We start from the raw sequence: 18,872 nt of genomic DNA on the forward strand, positions 1-18,872 counted from the left end.
CATCCTCACCTGGAAAGAAGTTTAAAAAATAAAATTATTTTATTATTTTACTTATATAGCTTTAGAAACTATACGACATTTACTTTGAGAACCCTTTTATTTGTACCTTGTTTGCCCATGGGCTTGTGGGTCATGACTTCCTGGCTGCAAGCTACCTTTGATAGATGAATGATGGACCCTTGGAGGTGGCAGGCCCCTACTGAGATCATAATATGAGATATAGATTGCATCATGAGGTTTATTAGCCTTCATTCATTCAGAAGTGAGAAATCTTTGTTCTCCTCCCCCTGCCATATTTTATAGCCAAAGAAACAAGGGATGTGTTTCTTTGAAATAGGGCAGTGTCAAAACATACAAAGTTAGGATTGCACAGAGTAGCTTATTTGCAGATTCCTAGTCAAATGTGTCAAATGTGTTATTTTATTATTATTACTGTTTTGAGACAGGGTCTCACTCTGTCACCCAGGCTGGAGTGTAGGGATACAATCACAGCTTACTGCAGTCTTCACTTCCCACCTCAGGTGATCCTCCTACCTCAGCCTCCGGAGTAGCCAGGGCTACAAGTGTGCACCACCACACCTGCTAATTTTTTTGTAGAGATAGAGTCTTGCTATGTTGCCCAGGCTGATCTCTAATTCTTGGGCTCAAGTGATCTGCCTGCCTCAACCTCCCAAAGTGCTGGGATTACAGGTATGAGCCACTGTACCCAGTGTACATGATTTTGTCAAATGGTAGCAGTAATCTTTCTTGCTTATATTTTAAAACGTAAGTACATTTTCTGTGTGTAAACAGCTATACTCTCACAGACTACTTTTGGGATAAATCTTAAGAGTTTGACAAGAGCAACTAGTGTGTAAAATTACTTACCATGAGTTATTTCTTTCTGAAAAAATTCACAAAGTGTGGTTGGAACACAGACATGTATAATTTTTTATTAACAGGAGAGGCAAGCCCAGTCCACGTCACTTCTGAATGAGTACAGACAGGCTGACCATGTAAGGGAAAGAAAGGGGTCAAGTAGGGCGCCCATACCCTCACCCTGGAATAGCTCCCGGTAAAAAGGTGGCAGTGCAGGTCCTGTGTGACCTGCAGACGTGCTCTGTGCTCTGTGGCCCACTGGCTTTTAAAAATGCTTTTTAAATTACTTACTCACATTTCAAAATTGAACTTCATGCGAAAATCTGGATAGACATGGGGCTTTTGGAGGAGGGAAGTAGGGGGTTCTGGCCAATACTGGGCTCGCATTCCCATGGAATATCAACCAACTGTGCTGAGAGGGGCTCCCGCTGCAGACTCAGGCCCCTGTCCTGTAGCCATACCCCATCTGTGCTCTTTCACCTATTATCTAGCACACCTCTGAGTGAGTGGTCACAGCCTGCTCCCTACTGACAGGGGGATGCTGGGGAAGGAGTTCCTGCTTCTGGCTGGAGGAGGTAGGATTCACAATATATGGAAGATTTGTCCAGCTTACGATAAGTGTCCAAAAGACAGTGAGTGACCACAAGACAAATGAGCACCCCTACCCAAGGAAGAAGACGCTTGCAGGATAGCTGTCACTGACGCGCCTCTGTCATGGCAGCCTTTTCCTCTTCTCCCACGCATAGGCAGAGCCTCCCAGGCTGCTGTGTTCTCCCACTTCCGTATCGCTGATTATTTGCTGCTCCTGCTTTACTAGAACAGACTCCTCTGTTCACCCCTCTGCCTGGTGAAAAATAAGATCACTTCTACCAAGTGTCTCTATTGCATCACCTCCTACCAAGTGTCTTTATTGCGCCTCCTCCTCAAGTTTGAATGGATGATTCTATGCCTTAGCACTCTCTACCTCTCCTGGGGCATTTATCTGACTTCTGCTTTTAACATAGTTATTTGTAGTGGTGATGATCAGTATCACTTCCACGTATGTGTCAGGACGTGTACTGTGCGCCTTCATATACAGTGTTTGTTTTAATACTAACAACAAAAAGAATTAAGCATTATAGCTCCTAATTTACAAATCAAGAAAAGGAGGCCCACTAAGGTAAAGTGACCTGAACAAAAGCCCTGTAGCCAGGAAAAGGGAAAGGTGGAAGCAGAACCCAGGGCCATCTGATTCTGAGACCAGTCCCTGTATTCTGGCCTCCGTGGAAGTGCATTTTAGTTCTGTGTCCCTCACCACCCTCTAATGGTGCTTGAATGTGCATTTTGATGCTGTTTTTCAGATATTTTGTGAACTGAGAGAAAGTATAAAAGCCTTTGAGAATCTGGCCTTTGAAATTCTAAACATTTTAAATACATTTCAGAGCAAAACAACATTCTAAATGGGTTGAGAGAACACAAAGCCTCAAAGAGCTCCTGGGTGCAGCCCCTGACTTCCCGGACCTCAGCATTCTCAACTGTCAGATTTTAACGCATACTTCTTTTGGTAATTGCTTAATTATTGTATCTGTCAAGAAAGAAAAAAGCCTTTCACAGCCATCAAACACTGCATATAAAAATATCCTCCAATCCTGGATTTTGAAAAATCCTTCCCTGTGAGTTCAGCAAGGCAGCGTCTCTGTGGTACCTAAGCATTCCCAGGTTCCTAGATGGAAACCAAGGGCGCTCAGGTGAAGAAGGAGCAAGCGGAAGAATTACAGTCACCTTTATGGGGTTCCTCTCACTTAAAGATCTCAAAAATAGTTTTACATCTTTGCAAAATGGAAGCAGGTGTGTCACATGACCTGAATCATATCATGCTAATAGAGTAATGTGGTGCAGTAGAAATGAGGTTTTAATGGTGAAACCCCATCTCTACTAATTATACAAAAATTAGCCAGGCATGGCAGTGTGTGCCTATAGTCCCAGCTACTTGGTAGGCTGAGGTGGGAGAATCACTTGAACCCAGGAAGTGGAGGTTGCAGTGAGCTGAGATCACATCACTGCACTATAGCCTGGGTGACAGAGTGAAACTCTGTCTCAAAAAAAGAGAAAAAAAAGAAATGAGCTTTTAGATTAGAAAAACCAGGGCTTTAAATTCAGCTCCGATGATCTTTCTGAAATTTAGTAGAAATTGCATACTTCTCTGAGGCAAAGTTTGGTTATTTGCTATATGGAAATATCTACCACATGGTTGTCGAGAGGATTACATAAAACAACGTCTTAGAAGCCCCAATGCAGGGCTGGGCACCTACTGGGTGGGTGAGTCAAAAAGCTATACAGCTGATCCTTACTACTTGCAGATTCTACATTTGTGAAGTCACCTATGTGTATTTGCTAAAATATATCTGTAACTGGAAAATCAGTACTCAGGGTGCTTTTATGGTCATTCCCAGGCATGTGAAAAGCAGTGGAAAACTGCAGACACTAATGTGTACGTGGCATGACCATGTTCTAGCTGAGCTGCAATAAGAGGACACTCTGCCTTCTTGTTTCAGCTCTTATGCTTTAAACCAGTATGCTCTTGCAGTCTGTGTAATGCCACATTTTTCCAATTTTGTACTTATTGTTGGTGATTTTGCAGCTTAAAATGGCCCCAAGTGAAGTGCTGAAGCGCAACCTAGTATTCTTAAGCCCAAGAAGGCTGTGATGTGCCTTATGGAGAAAATATTTGACTCCTAGTGCCATTGGCCATGGGCTGCCTTATTCTATCTGGGCCCTCAATGGATTAGATGGTGGCCACCCACATTGTTAAGGGAGATCTTTACTCAGTCTACAGATTCAAATGCTAACCTGTTTTGGAAAGACCTCACAGATACATCCAGAAATGATGTTCTACCAGCCAGATGGGCAGCCCTTAGCCCAACTAAGTTGACACATAAAAGTAATCATCACATTCTGTGTTCATGACAACTTTCTAAATATAACTATAGTGAATAATGAGAATCACCTGTATTTTATTTAGTTCCTGTATTAGATAGGTTCAATATTAGTAGATAAAACAAATTAATTAGAAAATCTTCATGACTTAACACAATGGGAGTTTATTTTTCACGTATGTAAAGTCTAATCAGATGTTTGGCAGGTGGTCTTACAGGTGAGTCAGGAACCTGGACTCCTTTCATTTTGTGGCTCTGCCAACACATAGGACCTTTGCTACCAGCCAATGAGTGGAGAAAGAGAAAAGTCATGGGCAGAAGGTCTTTCTGAACCAGCCCAGAAGTAATAGCTCATCACCTCTGCCTTCATTGCATTGACAGACCACGAGAACTCAGTCTCGTGGTCACATCTAACTGCAAAGGAGACTGGGAGATGTAACCTAGCCATGTGCTGAGGGATTACAGGAGTACTCTGCCACAATTCTCCTTAAAGTCGCTTTATACAGCTATTTTTTCTTAGGTAAATGACAAAACCCTTAGGTAAGTGGCTTTTCAGTTTTTAAAGGTTATTCTTCCCCACCCTTTCCAGTTTTTCACCAGGAGACGCAGTTCTGTCTCCTGTCATGTGTCTTAGTTAAAAGATGAGATCCTTATATAATGAGACCTCTCTATATTCTCTTGTGCTATTAATACTTCAACTCTTTAATCCTTACTATAAAATTTTGACTGAAAATATTTTTGCCACTGAATAAAAGATTATAAAATGAATAGATTCAGTGCCTTTTATAAAAGAAAGTGTTAAAATACAAATATCTGATAATTTATGTTTGTTCCAACTAAATTGTGGGCTTCCATCCAAGTTGCCTTAGCGTCAGCCTGTAAAATGCTGTGTTTGACTCTATGTCATTGTGTGTATTAGTTTAGCACACCATTAGTTTGGTTTTAGTAATAAAATAACATTGATGTTACCTGAAAGAAACATGTACTACCCTCCTGAGATCTCTGCTCAATTTTACTATGGTTTTCCGCTGTGGACTCTGATGAGTATTTTATTTTTTGGTCTTTCTGTTCTTGTTTTAATATCAAGGAAGGAAGCAGTAGGACAGTGATGATCAGGTTCCTTCTTTCAGGGAGCCTGAAATACTTTGTAAGAAAAATATGGTCATGTACAACAATCAGCTCTTGCACCTCCTTGGAACTCCTAGGAAGAATATCATGGACTCTTTCCCCAAAAAGTTGCTCTGACACACATATTTTACACCATTTACAATTTTTATACAATTTTAGATTGACCCTGCTGGGAAAAAAGATGGCACCATATGATCCAGCAGTTCCACTCTTGCATATATGCCGAAAAGAATGAAAAGCAAGGTCATGAAGAGATATTTGTACATCAATGTTCATTGCAGCATTTCTCACAACACCCCAAAGGTGAAAGCAAGCCAAGCACTCATCAATAGATGAATGGTTCAACTAAATGTGGCATATACATGCAATGGAATACTTGAGAATGAATTTCTCATCCATGATACAACATGAATGAAGGTTGAAAACATTATGCTAAATGAAATAAGCCAGACTCAAGTGGACAAATACTGTACGGTTCCACGTGTATGAGGTACCTACACTAGGCAAATTCATGGAGACAGAGTAGAACAGAGGTTTAGGGAGCTGAGGGGAGGAGACAATGGGGCGTTATTGTTTAATGGGTACAGAGTTTCTGTTTGAGATGATGAAAAAGTTCTGGAAATGGATAGTGGTGCTGGTTGCGCAGCATTGTGAATGCATTTCATGCCACTGAATTGTATACTTAAAAGGGAATAAAATGATACATTTGATATTCTTGGACTTTAGAGCCTGTTAAGCCTTGGTTCCAATTCCAGGTCTGCTGGTTATAGTATAGGTGACTTTGAGCAAAAGATTTAATGTACTTGAATGTCCTTTTCTTTACCTATAAAAATGGGGATGCTAGGGCATTGAAGCCCCGACCTTAGAAGATTATTGTGGAAATAAGTGTGATTAGTGTGTCACATAATGACCAAATATAAAAAGATAAAAAGAATTAACATATCAAGTGAGCAAAATTCAGTGGCCTATGCTACCAAGAAAGCATCACATTGTATAAATGCTTTTGGACTCTGTGGAGATAAGAATATTAACATGAAAAATTATAATGCCACAGGATTTTAAAGATTTAAAAAAAAAAACAAAGGGACAGGCCTCATTCTGGTCCTCCAGTGACTAAAGGGACAGCAGAAACACAAAATCACCCCTGCCCAAATGTGAGGTTTATTTCACTTTCTGCTTTGATTGTTTTTAGATTCTTATAGAGGTTTTTCAATTCTTGTAAACTATGGGGTTTTTCTTTAATACAGATTTTAAGTCCTTGCAGTGTGCCTTGCTATGAGTTCTAAGACACTCACCCACACATAGACACATGCATGCACACATACAGGCTCCACACATTTATCCGGAGATCAGACATCCTATATTAGCTATTTGAAACAGAATAATATTTGCAGAATCATGCCAACCCCGCCCCCCCCCCGCCGCCGCCCTCTGCATAGCAAATACCGGATAGACAGTCTGTGCAGAGGAGAGGTGGCCCATCCTCATCAAGATGGCTGGGCAGAAACAAGAACACAGGAATAGCAAGGATAGTAAGCGCTAGCAGGAGAGAAAGAGGCAGAAAAATGACTAACGCCCTAAGCCTTGCTTGAGGCTGGTGTCATGAGTTCATGTTGAGCCTGTGACATTTACAAAAGGTTACATTTCATTCTGTTTGCTTAGGAAAATGGGAGTCTATGCAGAATGACTGAAAACGATAAAACTAAAAGTTTAATGCTAAAAAGGTAGAAGTCAGTTATCTGGAAAATTCATTATAGAATTAAGTATATGTATATTCTATTTGTATTGAGACGCAAATAGCTAAATTCTATCAGTTTTAATTGTCTCTAGAATCTGGCTGCTTTTGTCAATCTCCAGCACTTAGCACACGGCTTGCCTCACAGTGGACACTCTGTGAATGAATGAATGAATGAATGAATGAACAGGTGAAAGAATCAAACTACCTATAATATGCATATGTCTGCAAGATATGCATTACCTGCATATGAGTAAAAAAATCCAAGTTTAAAGCTATTGTTTTTCTTTCTTTCAGAGCAGAAGCCACTCTTTTGGGACCATTCATAAGCAGGAGACATCAACACTGTGACACATGCCAGTGCCACCGCCGCCACCACCTCCTCTGCCTCCACCTCCCCCTCCACTGGGGGCTCCTCCTCCTCCCCTACCATCAGCACCTCCGGTAAGACCTTTTTTTTTCCTGATTGGTTTACTGTGGAGCTTAAACCACTTGAATACACTTGAGCAGAAGGTTTTAAATGTTGAGAAGCAGCACTACCTAGCTTCCCTGTGACAGGTGGCATCTTAGGTAGCTGGATCTGGCAGCTTTAGAATCTAATTCCAAACAAGCCCGGCTCAGCCATTTCTCTCCCCCGTTCATTGGGAGCTTCCACCTCCACCTCATTGGTCTACTGATGTCTACGTCATTTCCCTTCTCATTCTTGCTTCTTGGTACAGGCTCGCAAGTGTCTCTGAGTGACTTTCTGTCTCACTGGAAACCTCACATGCGGGGCCATGTCAAAGTGCACAGCCAGTGAGGCATTGCGAAGTCAAGTTCCAATGTGTAATTTCGATAGTGATAATAATAGCTTGAGCTTCAGTACCATAGTACTAGGCTATTATTATATCATATATATATTTCCTATTACATTATATGTTGTAACAGGAATTGCCTATTTCCTATTGTAATAGGAAATGCCAGAACAAAATATAAAATTCTTACATGAAGTTTCCATATCTACACAAGACTTAATCAAGGCTATTTCAGTTTGTGTTGCTGAATGCTCTCTCCTGGTCTAATAGTTTGCTTTGGGTCTAGCAAGGGGCCACTGAGGGTGGTCATTTTGTTTTGGAACAGGTATTCTCAGCTTGGCACCACTGACATCTGGGATCAGATCATTTCTGTTGTTTGGGGCCGTCCTATGCATTGTAGGATGTTTAGTAACATCCCGACCTCTACCCACTAGATGCCAGTGGCACCCCCCAATTGTGGTAGTAGAAAAATGGCCCCATATATTGCCAGATGTCCCCTTGTGGAGCAAAAATCACCCCTGCACACACACAATTTCAGAAAAATGCTAGTGCCTAATGCTTATAGCAAACCTTTCCTCTAAAGAAAACCAGGAGCACTTCTCACATTTATTCTCCATTCCTCACACCACTTCAGTGAGGGGCGTCTCACACCAGCTCTGCAGCTTCTGTTTTCAGTAGAAGATAAACGAGTTGATGATATGGCGCACAGAGACAGGGCTGCTTAAGGATGGTGTGAGCCAAGTCAGCAGAAGCCAGGAACAGAACCTCCCTGCCATCCTCCCTGCCATCCGCCCTGCCGGGTGCAGCCCTCCCTCAGATTCGCAGATGACATGGCCCTGAGGAGTGCTGGCTACGAAAGGAGAGCCTGCAGCTCCAGCTGCAAGGCCATAGGTCCTGGTGAGGGTGAGAGCATGTCTGAGATGTCACCCCATGTGGCATCAACTTTGTACACGAACCCTATCTGAGGTGCTAAGGGCGTAGACCTGCCTGGAACTTGGCTCTTGCTCTGCAAGAGAGTGGAAAGAAAGCACATAGTATAAATTACATTTGAAAGCTTTCTACCAATAAATGCAAAGAATAGAATAAGTATTGAAGTTTCACTGCTGAATTTGACCCAAAATCAAGTTCAAGGTTATTGCCACAAAGTGATAAACAGTTTATAAAGAAAGCACACATTAAACTACCATATGGATCTTGTAAGCACTGAAGAAGTACAAGTTAGAATAACTTCAAATACACGATATACCCATACATTTAGCCAGAATAAATAAACTGAACAAAACCCATGTTATTGGAGGTTTAGAAAAATAATCCTTTTTAAACATTGTGCATGACAGACAAATGTCTAGGACTCAGTAAATGTTGAACAGGTCTTTCTGGAGTGTTCTCTGGGGGAAAACAGTAAATGTGTATGTATCATAGTTTTTCCCCTGGTAATCAGGTAGTTTTATTTTTGAGACTGATTTAAGAATTTAACTCTAAAGATGCCAAGAAGAACTTATATAAGGTTGTGCCCAGCAATGCTATTTATTATAGTGAAGAAATTGATCTTAAATGTTTTATGAGAACTAAATAAAATGTGTTATGTCATACCGTTAATTTAAAATTGCATTATGCAGTAGTGGTAATTAAAACTTACATCTGGTGGAGCATGGTGGTTCATACCTGTTAACCTAGCACTTTGGGAGGTCGAGGTGGGCGGATCACCTGAGGTCCCAAATTCAAGACCAGTCTGGCCAACATGGGAAACTCATCTCTATGAAAAAATATGAAAAGTAGCTGGGAATGGTGCCAGGCACCTGTAATCCCAGCTACTCAGGAAGCTGAGGCAGGGAGAATTGCTTGAACCTGGGAGGCAGAGGTTACAGTGAGCTGAGATCGAGCCACTGCACTCCAGCCTGGGTGACACAGCAAGACTCCATCTCAAAAGAAAAAAAAATTACTTCTATGCTGATATATAGAAGTAGATATAAAATGATGGATTAGAAACAACACACATTTGGTGCATAATGAAATCAGCTACTTAATGTATGCAATAAATAGCAAAGATCAGAAGAGAATTTGATAATTTTGACAATAACATTTAGTATTTCATTAGGGAATTCCTTTAAAGATGCTTAAATGCATAGTAAAAAATAATTTTACATTTGGTTAAATTTTTGAATTCTCTCTCTCTCTCATGGAATAACTAGTCAGGAGTAAAATTATGTAAATGTTAATATTTTCTTAAAGGCTGGGCGCGGTGGCTCAAGCCTGTAATCTCAGCACTTTGGGAGGCCGAGGCGGGTGGGTCACAAGGTCAAGAGTTCGAAACCATCCTGGTCAACATGGTGAAACCCTGTCTCTACTAAAAATACAAAAAATTAGCTGGGCATGGTGGCGCATGCCTGTAATCCCAGCTACTCAGGAGGCTGAGGCAGGAGAATTGCCTGAACCCAGGAGGCGGAGGTTGTGGTGAGCCGAGATCGTGCCATTGCACTCCAGCCTGGGTAACAAGAGCAAAACTCCGTCTAAAAAAAAAAAAAAAAAAAAAATTTCTTAAAACATATTTTCTATATTTATGTAGAAAAATAATATATAAACTTACAATATATATTAAAGGCAAATAATTAATGCTTTTAGCAGATAAAGAGCTTTTACAGATTACTGTGGAAAGGATGAATACAAAGATGGGCACAGGATATGATTAGATGGAAGAAATACAAATATTTTAATCTCACTACAATTGAATAAGAACAAATTAAGATAATGAGAAACCATTTTTATCTATCAGTTTAGTGAGATGCTTTTTAAATGTTGGCTGGAGTACTGGGAACTGGGCACTTATAACTCTTAGTGGGAGCAACACTTGGTGACATGCTCCAAGATACAACTTGTCAGTAGAGAGCAAACCTTTTAGAAAATGGACCTACTTTCACTTCAAGTAATTTTCTTGACATGGTTTCCCTTCAAGTAATTTTTCTTTAAGTAACTAATCATGGACATACAGAAATATATAGCTATAGGAGATTAGTGAAAGCATTACGTAATAACAACCAAAAAGAAAGAAACAAAAAACAACCCTAATTTTTTATACTAGGAGATTCAATAAATTATTATATATCCTCTAAGTGGTATATGAGGCCGCCATTAAAATCATGTCATAATTTAAAAGAAGAAAATGACAAATGTTGGCAAGGATGCAGCAGAGTGATGGAAACTCTCATACACTGCTGGTGGGAGTGTAAATTGATATAAACCCTTTGGAAAACCGTTTGACAGCAGCTACCACAGTTAAATGTGTGCATCCTAGGTAGATACCCAAGAGAAGTGTGTGCCCACATGACCCAAAAGACATGTTAAGAATGTTTGTAGCAGCACGAATGGCACAAAACTGGAAACAACCCCCCATGTCCATCAATGGTAGAACGGATTGATAAACTGTGTGTTATGGCCATGCTATGCAGTACTATACAGCAGTGAAAATGAATCAACAAAGCATGCAACAACATGGAGGAATAGCCACCTGACAAAAGAATACATGCTGTACGGTCCCATGTATATAAAGCTCCAAAACAGAAAAAAATAAACTACAGTGTTTAGGAATGCAAGAAAAGCTGGTAAAACGATGAAGGATCACCATAAAATCAGGAGATGATGCCCTTTGGGAGGAGAGTGGGGCACTCAGGATCAGGAAGGCCCTAGGGGCTTCTAGAGTGCTGGCAAGACTTATTTCTTGACATCAGTGGCAATGACATACAGTATCACTTTATAGAAATATGTTAAACTATACAAAATTATTTTATGTGCTTTTCTATTTGTGGTATTAAAAATTTTTAAAGGTTAAAAGTGAAAAAAAAATTACATCCCTATTAATTTGTAACTTCCAGTGTCATGATTGATTTAGACAAAGATCACCCATGAAAGTTAAAACCACTGAGTGAAAGGTTGTGACGAAAAAAATGTTCTCAGGGTCCCAAGTATCACCCCTAGATTGCTTCTTACTACAAAGGGAAAAATGTCTCTTTAAAATGGATCAAACTTACTGTCGCATATAATAGAATGACCTCCTATCACAAGCCTTTACTAGATACAGGGAGGCGCACAGACCATCACCCTGTGGTAATCTGCCCAGAATGAATGACCTCATGAGCAAGCAATCAGACACATGCAGAATACGGGACGTTCTGCAGCAGAGGCTGGCAAACCAGGGCCCCTGAACCACAGCCAGCTCACCACCTGTTTTTTTATCATCCTTCAGCTAAAACTAGTTTTTACATTTTCAAATGGCTGGGAAAAAAAATTAAAAGAAAAGTAATATTTTGCAACACATGAAAATTATACGAAATTCACATCTTAATCCATAAATAGTGCTACTGGAGCACAGCCACACTCATGCATTTACATTTTGTCTGTGACTGCTTTTATGCTACAGCAGCAGAACACCAATTAAGCAAAATGTTATTCCTCAAAGAAAGAATTCCATTCTTCCCACTAGTAGGCTTGAATTTTAAAAATCTTACTCAATTATTATTACTATGTTTTGAGTTTTGTCAATAAATATTTTGTGGAAGTTTGTTTTCTCTTTTGTTACATAAGAATATACATTATGAGGCTGGGCGCGGTGGCTCACGCCTGTAATCCCAGCACTTTGGGAGGCTGAGATGGGTGGATTACGAGGTGAAGAGATCGAGACCATCCTGGTCAACAAGGTGAAACCCCGTCTCTACTAAAAGTACAAAAAATTAGCTGGGCATGGTGGCGCGTGCCTGTAATCCCAGCTACTCAGGAGGCTGAGGCAGGAGAATTGCCTGAACCCAGGAGGCGGAGGTTGCGGTGAGCCGAGATCGCGTCATTGCACTCCAGCCTGGGTAACAAGAGCAAAACTCTGTCTCAAAAAAAAAAAAAAAAAAAAAAGAATATACATTATATTCTAGATTTTTGCCTCTTGGCCCACAATGCCTAAAATAGTTACAGCCTGGCCCCTTCCAGGAAAAGTTTGCCAACACCTGTCCCGCAGTCGGCTGGGCTCATTCAGCCTCCCATTCCCACTACCCACCACCCATGTGCACATCCTCTGCTTCTCCTGTCAGGAACTTCCAAGACCCTGCTGAGCTGTGACCCACTGCATCCTGCATGATCTGGCCCTTCCTGTGCCCCTGTCCTGGAGTCTCCTACTTCAGCCTTCTGCATAGCCACTGAGAACCCGGAAAGGCTCTTCCCATTCATCCCAGCTTAAGGTGTCCCTTCCTCCTTCCCTACTGGCTTTTATATCTGCAGACCCCTGCTTCAGAGTAGGTAGTAGTTTTTAACTTTTTTTTTTTTTGGACTGGGGTCTATAGGTGATATTCTGTATCATTCACGCCTGACTCAAAATAAGTACTCAACTCACTGAATGAATGAATGAATGAATGAACAATTATTTGTGCAAACTGGGTAAAGAAATGGAGTTAAAATTTTTTATAACCAGTGTTCAGGACTCTAAACATCTATGTTGTGAAAGAAAAAAATATTCAAAGGTAGAAAGCATGGTAAGAAAGACCATCATGACAGGTGGATGGGATTTTGCAACAGGGTCGAGAGATAGGGCTCAACTTCCAATACAACATGGGCAAGAGGGAGTGTATAGCCCAGGAGCAGAGCGAGGGGTCAGTGAATAAACAGATACTAAAAAGAAACATCAGGGCTAAAGGGGATTCTGGCTGAATGGAGCTAACAGGATTCTTACTGAAGACAGGCCAGGGTATTGGACATCCTCTGGGGGATGGTGGAGGATGAGCAACCTGATGCGATATCAAGGGCAGGGGATTCTGTCTAAACCAACCTGACAGAATTCTTGCTGAAGACAAGCCACGGTGATCGGGCATACCTTGGGGGTTGGTGAAGGATGAGGAATCTGATCAGATACTGAAGGGTGATCAGATATCGAGATGGGGTGGTTCTTGCTAAACTGACTTAGAAGGGGACTGGATTTTACAAATGAGTGCACAGATGGGCCTGGGAGAAGTTTGGAAGCTTGATTAAATCTTGGTTAGGAGGTCAGAATTCTCTGGTCAAACAGAGAATCTTTGTCAGTGTGCATAGACCAGCATGGCAAGTTTTATTATATGTAATCTTTGCAAGATGAAGATCATTTGCAAATGTAATCTCATCCTCTGTAACAAAATGCAACTTTATGCCAGCTCTGGAAGACCTTAGGGATTAGGTTAGGGGCTAAACTTTTTTTGCTTTCAGCTTTCTACCTCTGCTTTTGCCCCTTCTTGCTCCTCCCTGTCTCCATCCCTGATACGCATCTTTCCTTTTTTCAAGAGAGTGAAATGGGAAGAAGGGCTGATGGGGCCTGCTGAAGCTGCGGACCAGGTTGAAAGGAAAACCAGAGGGCTCTAATCATCTACTTCTCTTTTCTTCCTTCCAGTTCCCCTGTTTTTTGAGCTCCTTTGTCTCATTTCTTTAAATTCCAATATTGCCTGGCATGGTGGCTCAAGCCTGTAATCCCAGCAGTTTGGGAGGCCAACATGGGTGGATCACTTGAGGTCAGGAATTCGAGACTAGCCTGGCCAACATGGTAAAACCCCATCTCCACTGAAAAATGCAAAACATAGCCAGGCATGGTGGCGAGCACCTGTAATGCCAGCTATTTGGGAGGCTGAGGCAGGAGAAATGCTTGAACCCAAGAGACAGAGGTCACAATGAACCAAGATCACACCACTGCACTTCAACCTGGCTCAAAAAAAAAAAAAAAAACTAACTAATAGGGACGATCCAAGATGGCCAAATAGGAACAGCTCTGGAGTGCAGTTCCCGGAACTGCAAAGGCCACTGTAGGTGATCATCAGGCAAACAGGGTCTGGAGTGGACCTCCAGCAGTCCTGTGTCAGAGGGGCCTGACTATTAGAAGGAAAACTAAAAAACAGAAAGAAATAACTTCAACATCAACGAAAAGGACGTCCACTCAGAGACCCCATCCGAAAGTCACCAACTACAAAGACCACAAGTAGATAAATTCACAAAGATGGGAAGAAACCAATGCAAAAAGGATGAAAACACCCAAAATCAGAATGCCTCTCGTCCTCCAAGGGATCACAACACCTCACCAGCAAGGGAACAAGACTAGATGGAGAATGAGTCTGATGAATTCACAGAAACAGGCTTCAGAAAGGGTAATAATAAACTTCTCTGAGCTAAAAGAACATGTTCTAACCCAATGCAAAGAAACTAAGAATGTTGAAAAAAGGTTTGATGAAATGCTAACAAGAATAAACAGCTTAGAGAAGAATATAAATGAATTGATGGAGCTGAAAAGCACAACACAAGAACTTCACGAAGCATACACAAGTTTCAATAGCCAAATCCACCAAGCAGAAGAAAGGATATCAGAGATTGAAGATCAACTCAATGAAATAAAACAAGAAGCCAAGATTAGAGAAAAAAGAGTAAAAAGAAATGAACAAAGCATCCAAGAAATATGGGATTATGTGAAAAGACCTAATCTACATTTGATAGATGTACCTGAATGTGACAGAGGGAATGAATCCAAGCTGGAAAACACTCTTCAGGATATTATCCAGGAGAATTTCCCCAACCTAGCAAGGCAGGCCACCATTCAAGTCCAGGAAATACAGCGAACACCACAAAGATATTCTTCAAGAAGAGCAATCCCAAGGCACATAATTGTCAGATTCACCAGGGTTGAAATGAAGGAAAAAATGCTAAGGGCAGCCAGAGAGAAAGGTCAGGTTACCCATAAAGGGAAGCCCGTTAGACTCACAGTGGATCTCTTGGCAGAAACCCTACAAGCCAGAAGAGAGTGGGGGCCAATATTCAACATCCTTAAAGAAAAGAACTTTCAACCTAGAATTTCATACACAGTCAAACTAAGCTTCTTAAGCAAAGGAGAAATAAAATCCTTTATGAACAAGCAATTGCTGAGAGATTTTATCACCACCAGGCCTGCCTTACAAGAGCTCCTGAAAGAAGCATTAAACATAGAAAGGAACAACCAGTACCAGCCACTTTCAAAAATGTGCCAACTGGTAAACACTATCAGTACAATGAAGACATTGCATCAGCTAATGGGCAAAACAACAAGCTTGCATCAAAACGGCAGGATCAAATTCACACATAGCAATATTAACCTTAAATATTAATGGGCTAAATGCCCCAACCAAAAGACACAGACTGGTAAATTGGATAAAAAGCCAAAACCCATTGGTGTGCTGTATCCAGGAAACCCATCTCACATGAAAGGATACACATAGGCTCAAAATAAAGGGATGGAAAAAGACTTACCAAGCAAATGGAGAGCAAAAAAAAAGCAGGAGTTGCAATCCTAGTCTCTGATAAAATAGACTTTAAACCAAAACAGATCAAAAGAGACAAAGAAGGGCATTACATAATGGTAAAAGGATCAACACAACAGGAAGAGCTAACGATCCTAAATATATATGAACCAATATAGGAGCACCCAGATACATAAAGCAAGTTCTTAACTACCTAAAAAGAGACTTAGACTCCCACACAATAATAGTGGGAGACTTTAACACTCCACTGTCAATATTCTAAAGATCACTGAGAGAGAAAATTAACAAGGATATTCAGGACTTGAACTGATATTGAGACCAAGCAAACCTAATAGACATTTACAGAACTCTCCACCCCAAATCCGTAGAATAAACATTCTTCTCAGCACCACATCACAGCTATTCTAAAACTGACCACATAATTGGAAGTAAATCACTCCTCAGCAAATGCAAAAGAATGGAAATCATAACAAACAGTCTCTTAGACCACAGTGCAATCAAATTAGAACTCAGGATTAAGAAACTAACTCAGAACCACACAACTCCATGCAAAATGAACAACTGGCTCTTGAATGTTGACTGGAGAAACAATGAAATGAAGGCAGAAATAAAGATGTTCTTCAAAACCACCGAGAATGAAGACACATGTACCAGAATCTCTGGGACACATTTAAAGCAGTGTCTACAGGAAAATGTATAGCAATAAATGCCCACATGAGAAGCAAGGAAAGGTCTAAAATCAGCACTCTATCATCAAAATTGAAAGAGCTAGAGGAGCAAGATCAAAAACACTCAAAAGGTAGCAGAAGACAAGAAATAACTTGAGCAGAACTGAAGAAGATAGAGACAAAAAAAAAGCCTTTGGAAAATTAATAAATCCAGGAGCTGGTTTTTTGAAAAGATCAACAAAATAGACAGACTGCTAGCCAGATTAATAAAAAAGAAAAGAGAGAAAAATGAAATAGATGCAATAAAAATGATAAAGGGAATATCACCATCGATTACACAGAAATACAAACTACCATCAGATATTACTACAAATAACTCTAGCACACAAACCAGTAAACCTGGAAGAAATGGATAAATTCATGGACACTTGCACCCTCCCAAGCCTAAACCAGGAAGAAGTCGAACCCCTGAATAGACCAATAACAAGGGCTGAAGTTGAGGCAGCAACTGATAGCCTACCAACCAAAAAAAAGCCCAGGTCCAGATGAGTTTGCAGCCGAATTCTATGAGACATACAAAGAGAAGCTGGTACCAATCATTCTGAAACGATTCCAAACAATACAAAAGGAGGGAATCCTTCCCAAATCATTTTATGAAACCAACATCATCCTGATACCAAAACCCGGCAGAGACTCAACAAGAAAAGAAAACTTCAGGCCAATATCCATGATCAACATAGGTATAAAAATCTTCAGTAAAATACTGGCAAACTGATTGCAACAGCACATCAAAAGGCTTATCCATCACAATCAAGTAGGCTTCATCCTGGGGATGCAAGGCTGGTTCAACATACACAAGTCTATAAATGTAATCCACCACATAAACGGAGCCAAAGACAAAAACCACATGATTATCTCAATAGATGCAGAGAAGACCTTCAACAAAATTCAACAGCCCTTTATGCTAAAAACTCTCAATAAACTAGGTATCAATGGAACATTATCTCAAAATAATAAGAGCTATTTACAACAGACCCACAGCCAATATCATACTGAATGGGCAAAAACTGGAAGCATTCCCTTTGAAATCTGGCACTAAACAAGGGTGCCCTCTCTCACTACTCCTATTCAATATAGTATTGGAAGTTCTAGCCAGAGCAATCAGGCAAGAAAAAGAAATAAAGCGTATTCAATTAGGAGAGGAGTAAGTCAAATAGTCTCTATTTGCAGACAACATGATTGTATATGTAAAAGACCCCATCGTCTCAGCCCAGAATATCCTGAAACTGATAAGCAACTTCAGCAAAGTCTCCGGATACAAAATCAATGTGCAAAAATCACAAGCATCCTACACACCAATAACAGACTTAAAGAGAGCCAAATCAAGAACAAACTGCCATTCACAATTGCTACAAAGAGAATAAAACACCTAGGAATACAACTAACAAAGGATGTAAAGGACCTCTTCAAGGAGAACTAAAAACCACTGCTCAAGGAAATAAGAGAGGACACAGATGGAGAAACATTCCATGCTCATGGTTAGGAAGACTCAATATTGTGAAAATGGCCATACTGCCCAAAGTAATTTATAGATTCAATGCTATCCCCATCAAGCTACCTAAACCCTTTTCACAGAACTGGAAAAAACCACCTTAAACTTCATATGGAACCAAAAGAGAGCCCGCATAGCCCAGTCAATTCTAAGCAAATAGAAAAAAGCTGGAGGCATCGTGCTACTTGACTTCAAACTATACTACAAGGCTACAGTAATCAAAACAGCATGATACTGGTACAAAAACAGATATGTAGGCCAATGGAACAGATCAGAGGCCTCAGAGGCAACACTACACATCTACAACCATCTGGTCTTTGACAAACCTTACAAAAACAAGCAGTGGGGAAAGGATTCCCTGTTTAATAAATGGTTTTGGGAAAACTGGCTAGCCATGTGCAGAAAGCAGAAACTGGACCCCTTCCTGACACCTTACACTAAAATTAACTCCAGATGGATTAAAGACTTAAACATAAGACCTAACACCATAAAAACCCTGGAAGAAAATCTAGGCAAAACCATTCAGGACATAGGCATAGGCAAGGACTTCATGACCAAAACACCAAAAGCATTGGCAACAAAAGCCAAAATGGACAAATGGGACCTAATCAAACTCCACAGCTTCTGCACAGCAAAAGAAACAATCATTAGAGTGAATCGGCAACCAACAGAATGGGAAAAAAAATTTGCAATCTACCCATCTGACAAAACAAGAAAAAAACAAGCCCATTCAAAAGTGGGGGAAGGATATGAACAGACACTTTACAAAAGAAGACATACATGAGGCCAACAAACATGAAAAAATGCTCATCATCAGTGGTCATTAGAGAAATGCAAATCAAAACTACATTGAGATACCATCTCACACCAGTTAGAATGGCGATCATTAAAAAATCTGGAGACAACAGATGCTGGAGAGGATGTGGAGAAATAGGAACAGTTT

At 40.6% G+C, this 18,872-nt stretch overlaps 1 protein-coding gene across 2 annotated transcripts in view; it reads left to right on the forward strand.

Moving 5' to 3' along the window:
- The window catches only part of WIPF3 (WAS/WASL interacting protein family member 3), a 110,159-nt gene that overhangs the window by 20,832 nt on the left and 70,455 nt on the right, over positions 1-18,872 (forward strand). The window contains exon 2 of one of the 2 annotated variants that reach the window (XM_039472554.2): positions 6,934-7,080. In XM_039472554.2, the coding sequence (XP_039328488.1) occupies positions 6,991-7,080 (90 nt within the window). In that variant the 5' untranslated portion in view covers positions 6,934-6,990. The remainder of the gene's footprint in view (positions 1-6,933; positions 7,081-18,872) is intronic. The other variant, XM_074379886.1, reaches the window with a different exon arrangement.

The sequence above is a fragment of the Saimiri boliviensis genome, chromosome 10 (genome assembly GCF_048565385.1).
Source record: "Saimiri boliviensis isolate mSaiBol1 chromosome 10, mSaiBol1.pri, whole genome shotgun sequence".
NCBI lineage: Eukaryota > Metazoa > Chordata > Mammalia > Primates > Cebidae > Saimiri > Saimiri boliviensis.